Raw genomic sequence first — 19,801 nt, 5'->3', positions numbered from 1 at the left:
TTACTAACAGAAAGCTGTCTCCTTTGTACTACTTGGCCACATAAAGAAAGTGCCTCTTGAAGTTGTAAAACAGTGCAAGAGACATGGGGCAATTACCAAAAGCAAAACAAGTCAACCTGGGCTGTTTTTTTCTGCCAAATCAGCAATGTCTGACAACAAGAGAGACAAACCAACCCCAGGAGACAGCCTGTCTGTCAAGTACTTTTCTAGGGGCTTGCTTAATTTGATTTAGCATGCACATAACAAAACTACCATGTGTCACAATTTAATATGCCACATAGCATGCTGCAGCAGCAGCACTGACATTTTCAGACTCATGACATCCCATATGTAAATTTTTGCATTTAAGGAAAGTCATTGTCTCCACCTCCCTGGTTATCACAACTATCACTTGAATGGGCAATAAGCCCAGGTCTTGAGTGTTTTGATAAGCTGTTGATAAACGAATGGGGCAGTGAGCTTGTGGTGTATATAAACCACAAGGCTTGTGTGTCTGAACACTGGCGAGGGACTTTACAACTCCATATTTAGCAACTCAGGAGTCACACAAAGATGTTTCCTGCAGCACAGATGCTCTTTGCTCTGAGTAGCTTCCTAAGATTGACAATGGGTTTTGACATCGGATTATCCACTAAGTGTGTAGCAATACCTATGGAGATGGGCATGTGCAACAGCATTGGTTATTCTGAAATGAGGCTTCCCAACCTGATGGGACACACAAGTATGGCAGAGGTTATTCCAAAATCTGCTGAATGGCAGCACTTTGTGGAAACTGGCTGCCACCCTCATGCAAGGACATTCTTGTGCTCTCTGTTTGCACCAGTCTGCTTAGATACGTAAGTACCATGTCATGTTCTAAAATCCTGCCTTGTGTACCTGAATAGATATCATTCTGAATGCATGTGGTTAATCTTAAAATGAAGATAATTCTCAGCCAAGTTGTTTCTCTTTTGCTGAAGCATACTTATTAACTTCTCTTTCGCCTGCCTGTTCTAGGAAAAAATTCCACACAAGTGTTCTACTTAAATGTTGGTCATGATGTAAAAGAAAAAAAAAGAGAGAGAGAGAGCTGTGATCAAACAATGTTGGGGTTTATTTTGTTTGATTGTTGTGTTATTCATTTTAATAATGTAGGGTCCAATCCAACTACTGCTGAAATCAGTTATTGGACATAGAAGTAGGCCGTTATTGAATGACATACAGGCATTTTTCTTTAAACAATGCATGAATTCTAAAAGCCAGCCCAAGGCCCAGATACAGAACCTTCAGCAGCACCCTCTGTCTGGGTAGAACTGCATCATTGATGAAGACTGAGGATGTTAAACACTGACATATAAGAAAGACGTGCACAACTCTACAGAATTTACTGTAGGAGTAATCACTATTGTCACTGACTTCCAATAAATTTAGCTGATTGGACCTGATTTTTATTTTTTCACAGCTTCATCCATCCTTGTAGGAGTATGTGTGTCGCTGTTCGTGACAGCTGTGCTCCTCTGCTCCTCTGCCATGGACTGTCTTGGCCTGACAGTTTGGACTGTGATCGTTTCCCTGCTGATGAGGACATGTGTCTAGCATCTCTTAGCAAAGAATACAAACATATTCATAAAGGTAGATGGGTGGGAGTGGCTGTGAGCTCTTTTAAAATCAAGTGTACAGAATCAATCAAATACAACTTGAGGGACAAATTTTGAGAACTGTCTCTTGTAAACAGTCATTTCCATGGGTGCACATTTATTCAGTTTGTGCATGCATGCAGATCCATTTTGCGCCTGATCCTGTGAAGTGCTGAACACCTTCAGTGTAAACTGGGCCAGATTTTAATTGGTATAGTCAGTATAACGCCACTGAAGTCAAGGAAGGCTGGTCAGAAGGCAGAAGGAAGGCTAATACAATCATGCATATATGCAGCATAATCACCACTGTATCAATAGAGGACAATGTATTTTATTTATTTACTGATAGGCGTGTCTATGGCCCTCATCACCATGTATTTGAGTACTTCATATACACAATAAATTTGTCTTCACAACAGCTCTGTGATGTAGGGAAGGATTCCCATTTTAGTTCTGGGAAACTGAGGCATGGAGAGATTAATGCCCAGATTTTAGCACCCAGCAGCTCCTATTAAAGTCACATTTGGAAATCTGGCCATAGGTGACTTGCCCAAGTTCAGACAGGAAACCTGTGGCAGAACCAGTACCATTTCCTGAGCCCTAGTCCAATGCCTTAAACACAAGATCTTCCTTCTAATGAATTTAGCATAGCATCACCAATAGAATTGCTCCCATACACTTGCCATAAATGGTACAGATTGATACCCTTGTCACTCTTAGCAAGGACTGAAAGGGCATGGAAAAGGAAACCCCTTTACATCCATAGAAGGGGCCCATTTTTCAGAGCACTGTCTGGAAGCTTGCCTATGTCACACCTGTTCTGTGGTTAAATGGAGAACGTCACTCTTCAGGCCTGTCACTCTGGCACCTTTCATTGGCACTAAATTCAGACAAAGGATAAAACAATAACGAGACTTTAATATTTCTTACCAGAATTGCCAAAGCCTATATGCCAGACCTGCCCAGCAGTGGAGGAATTCTTTACACAGAAAAGAGTACTAGATGTTTTCTGTGCGAACAACTTTGGTAAGTTCTTGTTAGTATATGTATGATTAGACACTATTATTTTGATTCCTGAATAGTGGACACACTTTGTCACTTCAGATGTATTCAAAAACTATCGCTAATATAACTAGCAGTTTGTGAGCGGACATCAAGGGCTAAATGCTGATCCCACCACAGTCAATGAGAGTTTGGTCACCGATTTCAGGTGGTGTGTGTGTGTGTCAGGGTTTAGCCCCAAATGAATATTTTCTGGAACTTTTTTCTCCTATAAACAATATACAAATAGGTCCCATGCTGATTTCTTTTGAATGATGAGGTTGCCTTATTGTCTATTTTATAACCAAGTGGCTTTTTTATTCTAGTCTAGTTTGCTGTACTTTATTTGCCGTGTACTTTACAGATAACATCTGTGGCAAAGGAGTGAAGTAGCCTTTTTTTGGCAGGTAAAAACAAAAGAAAGTGGAGGCACTTGGCTATTTGACATTAAAAGAGGGAAGTTCCTTACTGATTGTGTACATGTGCATTATTCCTGTTAACTACACAAAGCAAGATTCAGTAAACAGCAACATTAAAAAAAGTCTTACCTGATGAGGGTTTGAAAGTTCTGGCTGTTGCCTCATTGGGGTTCCACTGACAATACTTTGAGATTACAGCTAGAAGCCTTTTCCAGAACACACAGAAGTCAATGCTAAGACTTTTATGGACTTCAGTTGACTTTGGATCAGACCTTAGGAGAAGCAAGTGTGGAAATGCAATAATGCAGTTAAATGTGGGGAAAGAGCTGGATGGGAGCTGGAAAGGGAAGAACTAAAGAAGGGCGAGCAAAGAGCAGGGAGCAGTAGCCAGCGATTTTGCTGGTTGATTCTGCTGAAAAATGGACGAAGTCACAATTTCAATAACATTAGCTGGGATACTGGGCTGCCCTACAAAGCTGGAATACCAGTGTGCTGGAACTTCTGGTCACCCTAGTAGCTGGACACATGCAGTGTCACTAAAGATACATGACAGTGATCTTTGTGAGGTTACATTTTCCTGGTTGTGTGATTCTGTGAAAAGCTTCTCTCATCTATGTCCCTCTTTAAAAAAATACTGCCATAATCTGTGGCAATGACCCAAAACAAAGGTATGGCCTAATGCTTATACTTTAGAATACACTATGGATCCCTCCACTGCTCATTAGGCAGGATTCCTTGCTACATTTAAATAGTTAAAGCAACTTATGTGTTTTTTCTCCCCAGCGGTGAAGGTAAAGCTCTACAAAAAGAGAACAGTTTCTGGTGATCAGGCATATAATATTGAATGCCAGGTGGAATTCATCAACCAGCGTTTGCTCTTGCCTTATGATACTCGGAACGTGATACAACAGTGGTTGCTTATGAATGAAAATTGTACTCAGAGGATGACCCAAACCTTCCGCCCCATGGTGTATCTCATTGTGGGGAATATTGAGGAGGGTACCGTTTTAGTAAACCAAATTTACCGCTGGCAGAGGAAGGACTCCCAGATGACTTTGGCCACACGGAAGTGGAAACACCATAAATGTTTATAAATATTTATCTTGTTATCCCTGATACATGTAAAAGGTGACTACACTCCTCTTACCAATGCAATTTTGTAAATAGAAATGTATTATAAATGCAATGTAAAGTCTTAATGTAATTTTTTAAAAATATGTTATAACAGGTTGAATTCAACCTGGGTATAAGTGGCCATAAGTTCTGTGTGATAAATGGTGTTCCAGCCACTTTGGCCCAGCATGTGTAAATGTGTATTCTCAGATTGTTGTGAAAAATCTTGCATAATATGTATAACGCTGTCATAAAACACTTTCTTATGCAAATCATAACTATGAATGCTTCTAATGCTGTTTGAGGTGCTCAGCACCTCTGAAAATCTGTCTAGTTTCTTAAGTCTTCTGTATTGCTCATCACTGTAATATTTCAGTATTGACTTTTACATAGCTAACTGTGGTTTTAGATGCTGAATTTTAGGCACCTGCTTTGATAAAATTTGGCCTAGATCTACACTAATAATCTACTTAATTTCTTACACTGATGGAGTGTTTTAAAAGAAGGTGGCCCTCTACTGGACATTTCTATATGGCTAAAATGGTTTCCTTTTCTGTCAAATAGACATCAGTTTGAGTGCCTCAGGGCCAAAGGACCTCAGCCTCAGAAGGACATGGTTGGATGGCTAGTTTTATTTTATAATGGGTAGCACTTACAATGCCATAGTATTAATATTTTAAAGCATAAGACGAGTACAGTTTTTGAAAAAGCAATTTATCGTGTGTGATCATTTTGAAAGTGTACATTCCTACTGGAACCTGAATCAGAACTCTACTGAATGTATCTAGTCTGTTTTCATTTTATTAATTAAAATGAAACATTCGTTACTTTAAAAAATCAACACAGGTGGTTTACCAGCTGTCTTTGGGAATTACATGAGACTAAGATAACTGCAAAAGGCACTGATAATATTCAAGAAATGTAAAACATTATACTGGCCAAATGATTGTAATTAGCATCGTCAGTTGTAGTATGCCTGTGCTGATCTTTAAAAACAGTGGTGATGGATGGGTCTCAGCTTAATTTCAAACACATAAGAACTAATTTAATAAAGATGTATAATCAGCACAAAATATGTAATAGGACTGCATATATTATCAGCTACACCAGTAATATGCTTCCTGTTGTGTTTGCATATTTAAAAAGTTTAAAAAAGAATCTGGAATTTTAAAGCAAGGGCCTAAGATCCCATCTATACCTGCTAGCACATGATGCTCTACCATGCTCCAGGGCATCCTTATTAAAACTAAGCAAATACTTTTTTAGTGATTCTTTAATCTCCCTCTTGTTCACTTACATACAAAAATTTAAAAATCTAGCTTACACTTAGCTAATATATGCAACCTTGTGTTCCTATCATTGTTATCCGTCTTCTCTCCTCCCACCATTGTGTCCTATACTCACCTGTCACATATTGTCCTTAGTTAGACCCCAATCCTTTAATAAACGCTTTGATTGAGTCTACCGTGGCAGAGCTCATTGCGGACTGTAAGCTCTCTGTGGCAGGGACTGTCTTCTGTCCCATGTTGTTTGGTTCCCAGCACTATGGAGTCTCACTCTTTGCCTAAGGCCAATAGTAACAACATGGCTTCTTCTTACCAGTGAGGACAAGAAAATACAGGACTGAATCAGATTTTAATATATTTTTAGAGCTGTTTGCCTATCCATACTGGCAATAAAAAGTTGTATTAACAGTATCCCCATTCATAACAGAGTTGTGTACAAGCATGTTTATTCAAGTAGTGCAGACAGGCCCCAATATGAATCTTTTATAATAATTAAAATCGATATGGCATAGAGGTTTCTGTATATATTGTGGAACTCTTGTTATGAATTGAGTACTGTTATTACTGGGAAAAATCCAATCCTTAGGTAGGTGTCCACAATTCCCATTGACATTCATTAAATGTAAATCATTTGCCAGAGGATGTTGTGAAGACCAAAACTATAACAGGGTTCAAAAAAGAACAAGATAAATTCATGGAGGGTAGGTCCATCAGTGGCTATTAGCCAGGATGGGCAGAGATGGTATCCCCAGCCACTTTTTGCCAGAAGCTGGGAATGGGCAAGAGGGAATGGATCACTTGATTACATGTTCTGTTCATTCTCTTTGGGGCACCTGGCATTGGCCACTTGCCAGAAGACAGGATACTTGGCTATATGAACCTTTGGTCTGACCCAGTATGGTCATTCTTATGTTTTTATATATATGCATCTGAACCAGAGGTAGCCCATAGTTTGCTATTATAGACTGGAAAACTAATACAGACTGAGAAATATCCAGAAGCTGAAACTTTAAAGCTCTGTTGTATAATGAAGCAACTGGTTAAAAAAGCATGTTGTTCAAAAGCTCAGGTCATTCTGTCCTGTGACTTGTGTATCAGTCTCCAGTGATACAATGGTAAATATTTAAAGAACTCTGTCAGTGCTTATACAAGTATCAACTCTCCCATAAAGATTGCATAAAAAGGCTCTCTGCAATGTAACATTCATACCCAGCAGTGAGTGACCCATTTTAGAAGCACAATAGCTTTCAGAATGGTCAACAACATCACTAACCTGGTTTTGATCATACTAAAAGGCACATTTTGAGTATGATCCACAGGGAATTAGATTTGTGGTTCTTTATAAAAAATAAAATGAGTTATTTCCTTAGTTTAGTTTTATTTACCTTTATATTGAGGGATTTAGTTAGGATTTAGGTTGAAGGGTTTTGTTGGATTATGCGAAAAGTTTAACAAAATACTCCTATTTTAAACTGTCCCTGTCTGGGAGTGTAACAAAGACCGGCCCAGAAAACACATTCAAAACAATCCCTGACAAAAGGGCTGATACCAGTTTGCACTAATGATATGTTTACGCTACAGAGGCACACCTGCAGCATGGCAACTATGCCACTGTAGTGCTGTAATATAGACACTTGCTACAGCGATGGCAGGGATTTTAACTTGAGAGGTGGTAGTTAGGTCCAAGCAAGAATTCTTCTATTGACTTACCAGTGTCTATACTGGGGTTTAGGTCAGCGGACTGTCCCTGAGGCTGTGAATTTTTCACACCCAAGTGAAGCAGCTAGGTTTCAGGTGTAGACCAGGCCTAAGTCTAAAAGTCTATTTACACAGCTCTGGTAGTGTAAAGGGGCCTCAGAATGGATATAACTTACATATTTATCCACCAGAAAACCTCTTTACACATGAGAGACATGTAAAGTCCCCTAAGTGTAAGGAGAACCAGGCCAAGTTTCCTCAGTGAGGTTCTCACTCACACACAGTGCCCTGCCCCTCACAGAGTGTCCTGCCACCCCTGCCCCAACACATACACAGAGTGCCCTGCCAGTGCCTCCTCCCCGCCAGTGCCCTGCCCCTCACAGTGTCCTGTCACTCCTGCCCCAACACATACACAGAGTGCTCTGCCCTGCCAATGCCTCCTCCTCTCCAGTGCCCTGCCACCCCTGCCCCTCCCACACACACAGTGTCCTGCCCCTCCCACACATACACACATCATGCATCCAATGAAGTGGGTATTCACCCACGAAAGCTCATGCTTCAAAACATCTGTTAGTCTATAAGGTGCCACAGGATTCTTTGCTGCTTTTACAGATCCAGATTAACACGGCTACTCCTCTGTTACATACACAGAGTGCACTGCCATGCCTGCCCCAACACACACACAGAGTGTCCTGCCAGTGCCCCCTCCATCCCAGTGAACTGCCACTCCTGCCCCTCACACAGTGTCCTGCCAGTGCCCCCTCCATCCCAGTGAACTGCCACTCCTGCCCCTCTCACACACACACACACACAGTGTCCTGCCACCCTGCCCCAACACACGCACTGCCCTGTACCTCACACACAGAGTGCCCAGCCCCCCAGTCCCTCGCACACATAGAGCTCTGCCATCCCCAGTTCTCTCTCTCTGTCACACACACACACGTGATACCCTACCATGTAACTCCTCCCTCAAAGATCGGTCGCGCGAGCCACTTAAATGGGAAGGACGGATGAGGGAGGCGGAGCTTTTGCGGGTTTCACTCCGGATTCATGGGCTGACAAAGGAAACAGGAAGAGAAAACAAAGAGGCCGCGCCGCAGCAGCGGTACAAAGACAGCCCAGGTAGGAGACGCAAGGCCCCAGCTCAGAGCAAAGCTACAGCCCCCTCCCCGTTCGCACCCACCTCGCCTCCCCCCAGGGGAGGTAACCTGAAGCCCTTTACCACCCCCACGCACAGCACGGGAAGAAAACAAGGAATGCGCCGCCTCCCCCTTTCGCCACTTGCACTGTTCTTTTATCCCCGCCCGCCCCCACGTGGTGGTTGCCTGCCTGCCTGCCTGCAGGACTGATGCATTCTCATACCCTCCCCCACTTCTTTTTCAGTGTTTGCACTGTTGAGCCGAGGGGTCTCACGGCCTTTTGTGGGGTGCCACTGACCTCGGGGTATGTATGGTGTGAGAGCGCTGGAGCTTCACTAGCATCGCAAGTGTTCGGGCAACTCGCTCGTCGGTTTATTTTTACTGGTGGAGGGTGGGGGCGTGACTGGATGATTTGATCTTGCAGTTGGTGTTGCTGCAAACACGCGATCTATTTAATAATAGGGAACCTCCGTGTAATTTAGACGTTCTAAAGTAAACTGATACTAGACTGAACCAAAAGCTGAGCTGATAATAGGCAGTTCTAGGTTACATATTAACATCCCACTGACTGATCTCTGGTCCTTGCCTTTGATTACACCAGTTTATTGTTTTGCATTTTAATTTCCTTTTGTCACTTTGTATCCGTTTTTAAAATTAATTTCTTTTTATGTCCACAAAACCCATCCTTCTAAAAGTAAACCTTATAAAGGTTAACGTGATAAATTATTATAACTGTAATGGCTATGGTATAAATAATAACACTTTTTGGTTTCACCAATCTGAGGATTACCCAATACTTCACAAACATACATTCAGACCAGCCCTGACAGACAGGTATGTATTGCAATGTTACAGTTTGGATAATCGCGTCTGGTGCGCTTATGGCAACAATTCATAGATTCATAGACTCTAGGACCGGAAGGGACCTCGAGAGGTCATCGAGTCCAGTCCTCTGCCCTCATGGCAGGACCAAATACTGTCTAGACCATCCCTGATAGACATTTATCTAACCTACTCTTAAATATTTCCAGAGATGGTGATTCCACAACCTCCCTAGGCAATTTTTTCGAGTGTTTAACTAGCCTGACAGTTAGGAACTTTTTCCTAATGTCCAACCTAAATCTCCCTTGCTGCAGTTTAAGCCCATTGCTTCTTGTTCTATCATTAGAGGCTAAGGTGAACAAGTTTTCTCCCTCCTCCTGATGACACCCTTTTAGATACCTGAAAACTGGTATCATGTCCCCTCTCAGTCTTCTCTTTTCCAAACTAAATAAACCACTGGCAGGGCAATTTTCTGCCTGAATATGCACAAATGTATCTTGGGATGTCTGTTTTGTTTTGTTTTAGCAATGGCTTCAGGAACAGCTTTGATTTACGATGATGAAATGACAAGTTACAAACTACTTTGGGATGAGTAAGTCAGCTGCAGGTTTGCTGAATTTTCTATCAACAATCCGTTATTAGAGCGTTTTTAGAAATGCTCTATACAAGAGCTGATGGGTGGCCCTGATTTCCATTTTGTGAGCTGCATTTTCTTAGGACTCAGAGAGTAAGTTGATCTTATTGCTTTTGATCAAAGTAGAATCCTGCTGTAAATCCCCTTTTTCTTTGCTGGCCTTGAGAATTATTTATCTCTGATGCTCTTTTCATTTGAGTACTCCTGCCTTCTTTATTTTGGAGCTCTAGCTTTATTTTTTATTGATCTTTTGGTGGGCTTCGTTCTTAGTCGGTTGCACTCCTGATGTTTTTAAAGAGCCACATAAAATTCCTTTTTACTCATGCATTTTGATAACCAAAAAATGTTTGTTGTTCCCACACCTCCCCAAGTCCACAAACTGGAAAGTTTTCAAATATCTTTTTTCTTTCACCCTTGCAAGAAAAAGGATCTTCTCACAATGAAATATTTAAGCCTAAGCATCCCTGAAGAGGATTTATAATAAGCCTTGTTGATATTGTATTGTAACAAGATAATTATTGTTTATTTGTAGCCCTGAGTGTGATATTGAAGTGCCGGAAAGATTGTTATCCTCCTATGAGCAACTTAAACATTATCATCTTGTGGAAAGATGTATCCATGTACCTGTCAGGGAAGGAACTGAAGAAGAGATCATGTTGGTTCACAGGTGAGATATAAAGTATAATGTTAATTTAATCACCTGGATCCTATTTGATCTTTACAAAAAACTGTTCATATATTTTGCTGTTATGAAAGGTCCTGACTCAAAGCTCATTGAAGTCAATTGAAGAATTCCCGCTGATATCAGTAGGCTATGGATCAGGCCCCAAATGAAAGACTAGTCAGATCTAGGTGTGGTGGGGGGCAGGTGCCGAACAAACTTCCCTGCACAAGTCTGTAATGTACCTAAATCCTGTCCGACAATTTTCTTGCTTTTCCTATTTTGGGCTTTTTTTGCACAGAGATTGCCAATTGTATACAGTGCTAACTGCAAAAGCAGCAAAGAGTCCTGTGGCACCTTATAGACTAACAGACTAGCATGAGCTTTCATGGGTGAATACCCACTTTGTCAGATGCGTGTGCTAACTGCATATAACTGAGGCGCTGAACATGTAAAACTTTAAAAGTAAACTTTAAACAAAACTAGTCCAACTTTGCGAGAAAAAATGAACACAGGAAAAATGGGAATTTACATAAATCAAATAGGGAGAGATGTTGAGGGAAAAAGAAGGGGAAATTATCCAAGATAAATTGAATCAAATAGAAAGGCATTGTATTTAATTCTGCAGAAGGCCCTGGGCCCAGAGGAACTGTGGCATATATACTCAGAGATGGTGCCCCAGAGATGGGATTCCTGAACTCAGAAAGTCCTGGCTGCAGCCCTGGCCCAGACTTAATTGTGCCATGTTGTGCAGTGGTTTTTCAGTATGGGCAAATGTCGATGGTATATTAGGATGAAACCACCAAGCTCAATTTTACTTGTGATCTGAATGCATTTTCTTGGGACCCAGAGAGTATTTTGATTTTATTGCTTTGATCAAAGTAGAATCCTGCTGTGGGATTGACATTCTGAAGCTAGGTCTCACATGCTACCACCAACCTCTCATATTATCACATACTCTTGTTTTCTTTTCACATTAGTAAGGGGGGAGAGAGAACTCAGTGGTTTGAGCATTGGCCTGCCAAACAAAGGGTTGTGAGTTCAGTCCTTGAGGGAGCCATTTAGGGAACTGGGGTGAAAATCTGTCTGGGGATTAGTCCTTCTTTAAGCAAGGGGTTGGACTAGCTGACCTCCTGAGGTCCCTTCTGGCCCTGATATTCTATGTTTAGTAGAGATTTTTCAGGCATATCTCAGTTAACCTGCTTTCTCTTTTTTCTTTTTTTTTTTTAATTAAAGTTCAGAATACTTGGAAGTTGTAAAGAGCACCCAGACAATGAATGAAGAAGAACTCCGAAGAGTCTCAGAAAATTATGATGCTGTTTACTTTCATCCGGTATGTGGGCATGGCCATTTCCCGTTGTGATTTATATACTGTTGCATTAGAAGCCCATTTTTTATAGCTGGAATTAAAATAGCCAACATTTTTGTTTGTTTGTTTAAATATACTAGTAGTTTTTTTCACGAGGTACTTACAAGTATCAGTGTAGTAATTTTAACTGACAAACATAACAGCTCCACAGCTTCTGCTCTCTTAACCACACCACCTGATTGAAGAATAGTTCTGGATTTTATTTTAAACTAATAAAAATAAGGAAACTAAGAGTTAAAGCCAACACTTTCCTCCCATAATTCTTCCCATTTTTGCCTGTGTATTGCTCATGCTTCAGAACAGTGCATGATATACACAAATATTTCTAGTAAAAGTCATACTTGAATTTCCATTGTCAAATTCTGCTCTCAGTTACATCCAACTTCACTGGGGAGGTAACACTTCAAATAATCTGTTATAGTGATGCAAAACATGTCAGTTATGTGTAGTTTAAACCAGCTGGTGGGTGGCTGATGACAATAATTAGATTTCTTTTCTTAGAATACTTACCGCTGTGCTAAACTAGCAGTAGGAGCAACTTTGCAACTGGTGGACTCTGTGATGTCAGGAAAAGTGCGCAATGGAATGGCATTAGTAAGGTAATGAAGCACTTAAGAGTTCTGACCCTCACAGAGGTACCGGCAGCAGGGATAAACCATGGGACCTCTTGAGCTAAGTATATGAGCCTTTACTGCCTGAGCTAAAAGATATGTCTCTTAGCCCTGGCTGTAGCAGGCTCATCAATCTCTTGCTGGCCCAGCCACCACTAGAGGGGGACAGGGTGCCACTCCAACCAAGCAGGGGTTACATTATTTTTCAACCAAAGTTCATTCTTAATGAGTAACCATGTCAAGCTTTGTTTCAGGCCTCCAGGTCATCACAGCCAGCGAAATGCAGCCAATGGATTCTGTGTGTTCAATAATGTTGCTATTGCAGCTCAATATGCCAAAAGAAGATATGGTCTTCAGAGGTTAGTGTATATTTATCTCTGGGGTAGGTTTTCAAAGACACAAATGGCAGTTAGATGCCTAACTTCCACTGAAAGAACATAGGCTTTCGGCACCAAAGTGCCTTTAACAATCTTCTCCTCTATCTGTTACTTACTATCCTCTTGGCTTGGGTTGCTGTGATGGTTCTAGTGAATGTTTCCTTTTGATTCACGCAGAATTCTCATTGTTGACTGGGATGTGCACCATGGACAAGGAGTTCAATATGTATTTGAAGAGGATCCCAGGTTTGTAATTTTCTTTTGCATGTCAAGTTGGTTTATTTTTGGTTGCCTCTCAGTAGAATAAAACCCTTCTTATTTTGAAGATAGAAATTCCTACAAAATGCCTCTCATTCTTCTAGGTACACCTCTACCCCGATATAACGCTGTCCCCAGGAGCCAAAAAATCTTACTGCATTATAGGTGAAACTGCGTTATATCGAACTTGCTTTGATCCGCTGGAGTGTGCAGCCCCCCCCCCCCCCCCCGGAGCCCCCCCCCCCCCCTCCCCGGAGCACTGCTTTACCGTGTTATATCTGAATTCATGTTATATCAGGTCGCATTATATTGGGACAGAGGTGTACTTCATTCTCTCTGAAACTGTATTTATTTATTCTCATTTGTCAAACAAACTGAAACAAACCTTTAAACCTAATTAAAAGTAATTTGTAAGTCTACTCTAGAAAAGTTGACACAACATGAGCCCTGTGGCTACCTTTGTTTGCTGATGGAAAGCTCTCTCCGCACCACTATCCAAATATTCAGTGAACAACTGGTCTGAACAAATGTGTTCTATGCTGTTTTCTAAAAGCTACAAACTCTGAGCCCATCAGCAAGACCCTTCTTTCAAAAATTCCCTTTCTCTGGCCCTAGAGCATTCTATGCCAGAAACTTACAGCAAAAGTGCTGAATTTGACTGTTGTGCTAGACTATACAGAGCTTTTCAAGTAAGTGGGTGCCAGTTTGTTCAGCAATATTAGTGAAGAGAAAGATGGGGAATGTTTGCTACTTAAGGGCTATTTTCATGTTGTACGTGAAATGAGCCAGAGAGGGTCAGATGTGAAAAGATCCTTCGTAACTTTTGTTTCAGTTGGGTTTGTTTGTTCTTTCTTTCAGTGTTCTCTATTACTCCTGGCATCGCTATGAACATCAGCAGTTCTGGCCCTTGCTCAGAGAATCTGATTATGATGCTGTTGGTCAGGGAAAAGGAAAAGGATTCAATTTAAATGTACCTTGGAATAAGGTAAATGTTGCTTGACAGCATAACAGTGCACATTCAATAGCTTTGTCTGTCATACATTCAGAGCAATATGTTAGCAATTTTAGAAGTAATACTTTTGATGAGAAATGCATTGACCTGATTACTTGGCATAGGTCACACATTCCAGCGAATGGAATCTCCTCTGAGAAAATGACTTTCAGTGTGATGATTTAAACAGTCTGTCACCAATTCAGACATTCCCTTTCCTTTACCTGTCTGTTATTTAGTTAGGCCCTGATACAGCAAAGCATTTGAGCACATGATGAAATAGATCCCTCTTCAGCAAAGAACTTAAGCACATACTTAAGACCCATTGAAGTTGAATGCATACATACTTTGCTGAATAGGGATGGATGGCTGTACCTGGGGCCTTAAAAGCTAAGGCTCCTGCTTTGTATTCTGTTCCTCCTGTTTAACTGTTGCACCTGGCTTTGAAGGAACTGAGATCTGAATCCACAAAGGGACTGGGGCATTGCAGTGCTCAACATTGCAGTGCCTAACTTTTAGGAACCTTGAAAATCACAAAGGCTGAGTTAGGATGCTAGGCCCTCTGTACAGTACTTGGGGAGAGACAGGCACCTGAGAATGGGATCCATAAAAGCCAGCACTTTAGGCAGGGCAATAGGAGATGCTGACAAGAGCGGGATGTCCTAAGTCCCTCTGCTCTTAAAGAGTTAGGCACCTAAGTCCAGCCTGCAGAGAGGCACCTGTCTCTGCTTGTAGCAACCCTTTGTCTGGAGTCAGGTGACTTAGGTGCCTAAACTATTTCTTATGGCCTGTCTCATTCCACACAAGATGGCAGGGGAAGGGAAGAGGAGGAGAGCTCCCTAATAACCTTTAGCCCTGTGATTATGGCACTCAAAAGGTGGAGGGAATCCCTGTTCAAATCCCTCTCTTCATCAGGTAGAGGGAGGAATTAAACCAGGGTTTTCCACATCCCAGGTGAGTGCTTGAACCACTAGGCTAAAGGTTATCGTCCTTGCTGCCTATTTTGTTAGTGTTAGGCATGCTCTGAGCTTGCCTGCTGGATTAAAGTAAGATAGGCATACCTCCGTCTATCTTCTCCTGGTTTGAGGATCAGGTTGGAGCTTAGCCATGAGATAGACATCCAGATGCCTGTCTGAGAGAGTAATGTGCATGCTCAGAGGCAGAAACTTACCTGCCTAGGGGACTTTTGCAGCAAAAGTTTAGGTACTGAGCGAATTTAGGTAGCTGTGGAGTTAGGTGACAGCCAGGTGAGGGTTTTGCAGATTGCAGTGATGCCTAAAACTGGGACATAGGCACCTGTCATGGGGTTCAGGATGCAATCCGGACAAATGAGTGGTTGTCGCTATTTGCCCTGCTACCCTGAATGCCTCACAATGCTTTGCTGCTGTAGCTTCCAGCCTGAGACGTTCACAACCTAAAACATGCAGGTCACACCCTGAAGTGTCTGTGTGTTAGACAGTCCTAGTTCAGCAACTCTGACCCCAGCAGCCTGTCTGTAGCCCCACTTTGTCTTCCACCAGCCTTGGTTACAACACACTCCCAATCCTAAATTTTCTGAAAGCCATGTGCTCTGCAATGTCCAGTCTTCACCTGGACAGTGCAGAGAAATCATAAGGTTCATTTGTTTCTCTAAAGATACACAAGCACATTACAGCTTATTAACTTAACTTGAATAAATGCAGCTTTCCCTTTAAACACAGCACTGAGTTGATTTATAGTAGTAAAAATAAAACAAATTAATTAACAACAAGACATCGGTTAAGTGATGTCAAGTACACTTAGAAAGGGCTACAAGCAAATAAAAGTGAAAAACACACATCTAACAGTCTAAAACCCAATCTAGCAAGGTACAGTAACTCCTCACTTTAAGTCGTCCCAGTTAATGTTGTTTTGTTGTTATGTTGCTGATCAATTGGAGAATATGCTCGTTTAAGCGAGCATTGTGCAACTTTATAACATTGTTTGGCAGGCGCCTGCTTTGTCCACTGCTTGCAGGAAGAGCAGCCCACTGGAGCTAGCTGGTGGACCGGCAGCCCTCCTATCAGCTCCCCACTCCTCTAAGTTCCCTGTGCGGCAGCTGCCCAGCAAGCTAGCAATTGCCGGGCAGTTCAGCTATCCCTCCATCCACTGCCATGTGCTGCTCCTGCCCTCTGCCTCGGAGCTTCTCTCTGGAGCCACCTGTTTGCTGTGTGGGAGGGAGGAGAGGGGCTAATGTCAGAGTGCCCCCCTACTTCTCCACTCCTCCCCCTCCATTCCTTTACCCCATCGTGCCATCTCCACAGAGCAGGGGGGGACATGACAGGGCTCAGGATGGAGGGAGCTTGCTGGCAGCAGCTGTTGTCTCAACTTGCTGATTTACTTAAAAAGACGGTATACTTAGAGTGGGGTCACTGTACTTACAGAGGCAATGCACATCTCTCTCACACACAGCATGTATCTCTGTCTTTCTCTGCCATGCTATCTCCCCTCCCTCCATTCGTGCTGCCTTGTAGAGTGTGAGGCTACATTAACAACATGTTAACCCTTGAGGGCTCAGCCAAGTGCTAGTTCATCATTTAGCATTAAAGCATTTCCTGGGAAATATCCTACTCTCTTCCACTCTCTGACTTCACCACCTCAACCAAACTTCACAATCATCATTGCTGTGTACAGTATTAAACAGTCTAAAATGTATACAGTGTGTGTGTGTGTGTGTGTCTGGTGAAAAAAATTTCCCTGGAACCTAAACCCCCGCCCCCCATTTAGATTAATTCTTATGGGGAAATTGGATTCACTTAACATTGTTTTGCTTAAAGTAGCATTTTTCAGGAACATAACTACAACATTAAGCAAGGAGTTACTGTACAAGCTTTGTTCTAGATGGTTTCTCACCTAGTTAGCAGAGACTTCAACCTCTCCTTTATTGAAGAACCCATCTTTCTCAGCTTGCATGAACTCTGTTCCCTTGTGTCTATCTAGTGATGGAAGCCAAAGATGAATTCTATCTTCCAAAGTTTCCATGACTTTGTTTCAAGAGGCGGGATGATCTCATGCTGTTGTTCCCTTCCAGTGAGCTTCCCACCCCCCTGCTTGTAAATGAGCTTCCATTTTGATTCCACCATGCTTAATTTACAGGAGATGGGTAAATAGTTACATTTTATCCTGTCTGGAAGGGAACCTCTTTCACTGTGTTTGGCCACGGACTTTAAAGCATACTATCATTTAAGTACCCATATTTCCTCATATAGTGTTGGTAAATACCTTTCACAATGATATTTATCACCAGTGTCTCATTACTTTCAGAAAAGACCTCTGTACACTGTATACAATACTACAGTATTATAAAAATCAGTTAATTCAGTTGATTATCACTTGAGGTTCGCCACCCTGTGCTTATAGACCAGTAAACCTTTGAAATGGATTTTCTGAGGGTACCCCTCAAAGTAAAGTTTATTCAAGCTGTGAGGAAAGCCACATGGAATCTGGTGATGAAGGAAGCTCCATGCTCTCCCCTTCTCCCTCTACTTGTTAGTTTAATAGCTTTGTTACCTAATGTTTAAAAGTGGACCGTCATTGTCTTTAACTGAATACTGGGCTGGTCAGAGAATCAAATACACATCACCTTGTGTAAGTCATTCCTGTTTACCAGCTCCACCGACATACCTTAGTCATCATTCCACCATATATCCATAACCCTTAATATACTCCACGTACATATATCACACAAGAATATAAATGGTCAGTGAGTTATTAATTTTCAAATGATACCTCACAAGGGATATTTTGTACAAAGATTATTACAATAGTGTGCAGGGTGTGAATACAGGCATACTTAGGATCACAGCACCTAAACCCTTTTGTAGATCTGGCCCCTAGAAAATAAACACATTATTTTCTCAGAATAAAGAGCTGCTTCATATCTCATGTATTGGTTTTGCAGGTTGGAATGGGGAATTCTGATTATCTAGCTGCATTTTTCCATGTGTTGCTTCCAGTGGCTTTTGAGGTAATGTTTTTGTTCTGATTTTTTAAATAAAAATAATAATAATAAAAAACCTTTTAAAGTGGTGGTTTTATAAATATCTGTAGGTTTAGGAATGCTGTGTGCATTTGAAATGCAGTCAGTCCTTTGTTTCTGCTGAAAGGAGTGTCTGAATGACTGATGCCTGAATAGTGAAATATTGACATGAATGAGAGTTGTATTTTTACATATTCAATATAAAAGACTCTAATAAAAACAATACAAAGGCTAAGTCATGCAGTGTTTACTCAGGAAAATTCTTTATTCATGTATGTAGTCCAGTTGACGGGACTGGGCCCAGGGATTGCAAAAATACCATATAATATATCTTTTTGTTTTATTATAGTTTGTTCCAGAACTTATTCTGGTCTCTTCTGGATATGATTCAGGAATTGGTGACCCTGAGGTAAGCAATTATGCAGGATTTTGCACCTTCTCTCATCCATTACTTTAAAAATAAAATTTATTTATATTTTAAATGTCGTAATTGTCCAGCTATTGATAAGTAGATTTCACTTTGACCAAGCATAAAACCTCATGTTTCAGGCCTTAAACTAATCTTGAACTTTTAGGGATTAGGCTGAGACATTTATGGGTTGTTGGGGGGATGTACAGATTTTTCCATGTTGCACGTTTATCTGAAATACATGGTGCTGGAACCAGAATACTGGGCTACATGGACCTTTAGTGATCCATTATAGCAGTTCTTATGTTACAAGCTTTGTTGACCAAGGCTTCTACTTCTTTTTAACATTTTCCTGGTTTTTAGGGTCAGATGAATGCTACTCCAGAGTGTTTTGCTCACCTGACACATTTCCTAATGCAGTTAGCTAATGGAAGGCTATGTGCAGTTCTAGAGGTAAAGCTTTAAACGTGTTTTTTTTTGTACATTTTGGAGGGGAGGGTCTTTGTATAACAGCCTCACATCCCTAGCCTGGAACTAGAAATAAAAAAGCTCAGCAAAATAAATTCTTTCCCTATGCATGTGAAGCTTTACTAGAATGTCTTTTTTGAGAACCAGGAATGCAAGTGCTCTTGTGAGTGTGTAGGAAAACTGCATCTCTTTTTAAACTGACATTTTGTAGTGTACACTTTTGAGGGAGAGAGTATTTATGATGATGATTTTATATTCTGATTTAAAAAAATAAAGCTTTCAATGTGGGTTCATAGTGCTTGTGCACAGCAACTGGAGTGCTACTCTGAACCATATCAGATCCATTAAGAATAAGGCTGCATTAGGGACATTTTTACAAGTAAACTTTGTGCCACTAGAGCTTTTAAAGATATCTGCCTAAGTACATATTTTCCCAATAATGGCGTCCTTATTGATTTCTCATTGTATTTATTAAAAAACCTCTACACAACCTACTGCTATTGAAAGCTTTCTTTTTAACTAAGAAAATATTTTATCTTTCTGAACATTTCATGGTGCATCCTTCAAATTCACCCTCTCAACAGCATCCTAAAGAACTGATGGCTCTTGTAGGCATGTTGAGTTTGTAGAGATATTACTACTCACTCAAGGCATCCAAGCCTGGTTTCTTTCCTAAGGTGAACCCATTTCTCACCCTCTTTCTCCATTAAATAGCAACAAATTGTCCTGTGGCACCTTATAGACTAACAGATGTATTGGATCATGAGCTTTCGTGGATGAATACCCACTTTGTCAGACGCATGTAATGGAAATTTCCAGAGGCAGGTATAAATATGCAGGCAAGAATCAGTCTAGAGATAATGAGGTTAGTTCAGTCAGGGAGGATGAGGCC

The 19,801-nt window shown here is 41.2% G+C and overlaps 2 protein-coding genes across 7 annotated transcripts in view; both read left to right on the top strand.

Annotated features, from left to right (window-relative positions):
• The first annotated feature begins 552 nt into the window (after nt 1-552).
• LOC116818468 (secreted frizzled-related protein 2-like) lies at nt 553-5,347 on the top strand. Its single transcript, XM_032769376.1, has 4 exons — nt 553-836; nt 1,442-1,611; nt 2,550-2,642; nt 3,860-5,347. The coding sequence occupies exons 1-4, from the start codon at nt 553-555 to the stop codon at nt 4,168-4,170; spliced, it is 858 nt and encodes a 285-aa protein (XP_032625267.1). The 3' UTR covers nt 4,171-5,347.
• A 2,815-nt stretch (nt 5,348-8,162) lies between these two features.
• HDAC10 (histone deacetylase 10) overlaps nt 8,163-19,801 on the top strand; it is a 36,529-nt gene continuing 24,890 nt past the window's right edge. For 3 of the 6 annotated variants that reach the window (XM_032769374.2, XM_032769371.2, XM_075065173.1), the window contains exons 1-11: nt 8,163-8,295; nt 9,660-9,726; nt 10,301-10,435; nt 11,666-11,762; nt 12,300-12,397; nt 12,664-12,768; nt 12,964-13,032; nt 13,903-14,029; nt 17,955-18,020; nt 18,382-18,441; nt 18,805-18,894. In XM_032769374.2, the coding sequence (XP_032625265.1) occupies nt 8,184-8,295; nt 9,660-9,726; nt 10,301-10,435; nt 11,666-11,762; nt 12,300-12,397; nt 12,664-12,768; nt 12,964-13,032; nt 13,903-14,029; nt 17,955-18,020; nt 18,382-18,441; nt 18,805-18,894 (1,026 nt within the window). In that variant the 5' untranslated portion in view covers nt 8,163-8,183. Of the gene's footprint in view, nt 8,296-8,556; nt 8,617-9,657; nt 9,742-10,300; nt 10,436-11,665; nt 11,763-12,299; nt 12,398-12,663; nt 12,769-12,963; nt 13,033-13,902; nt 14,030-17,954; nt 18,021-18,381; nt 18,442-18,804; nt 18,895-19,801 lie in introns of those variants that run through there. The other 3 variants (XM_075065174.1, XM_032769372.2, XM_032769375.2) reach the window with 2 other exon arrangements.

The sequence above is a fragment of the Chelonoidis abingdonii genome, chromosome 1 (genome assembly GCF_003597395.2).
Source record: "Chelonoidis abingdonii isolate Lonesome George chromosome 1, CheloAbing_2.0, whole genome shotgun sequence".
Classification (NCBI taxonomy): Eukaryota; Metazoa; Chordata; order Testudines; family Testudinidae; genus Chelonoidis; species Chelonoidis abingdonii.
Note: the sequence above shows the minus strand (reverse complement) of the source record. Positions and strands in the feature narration are given on the sequence as shown.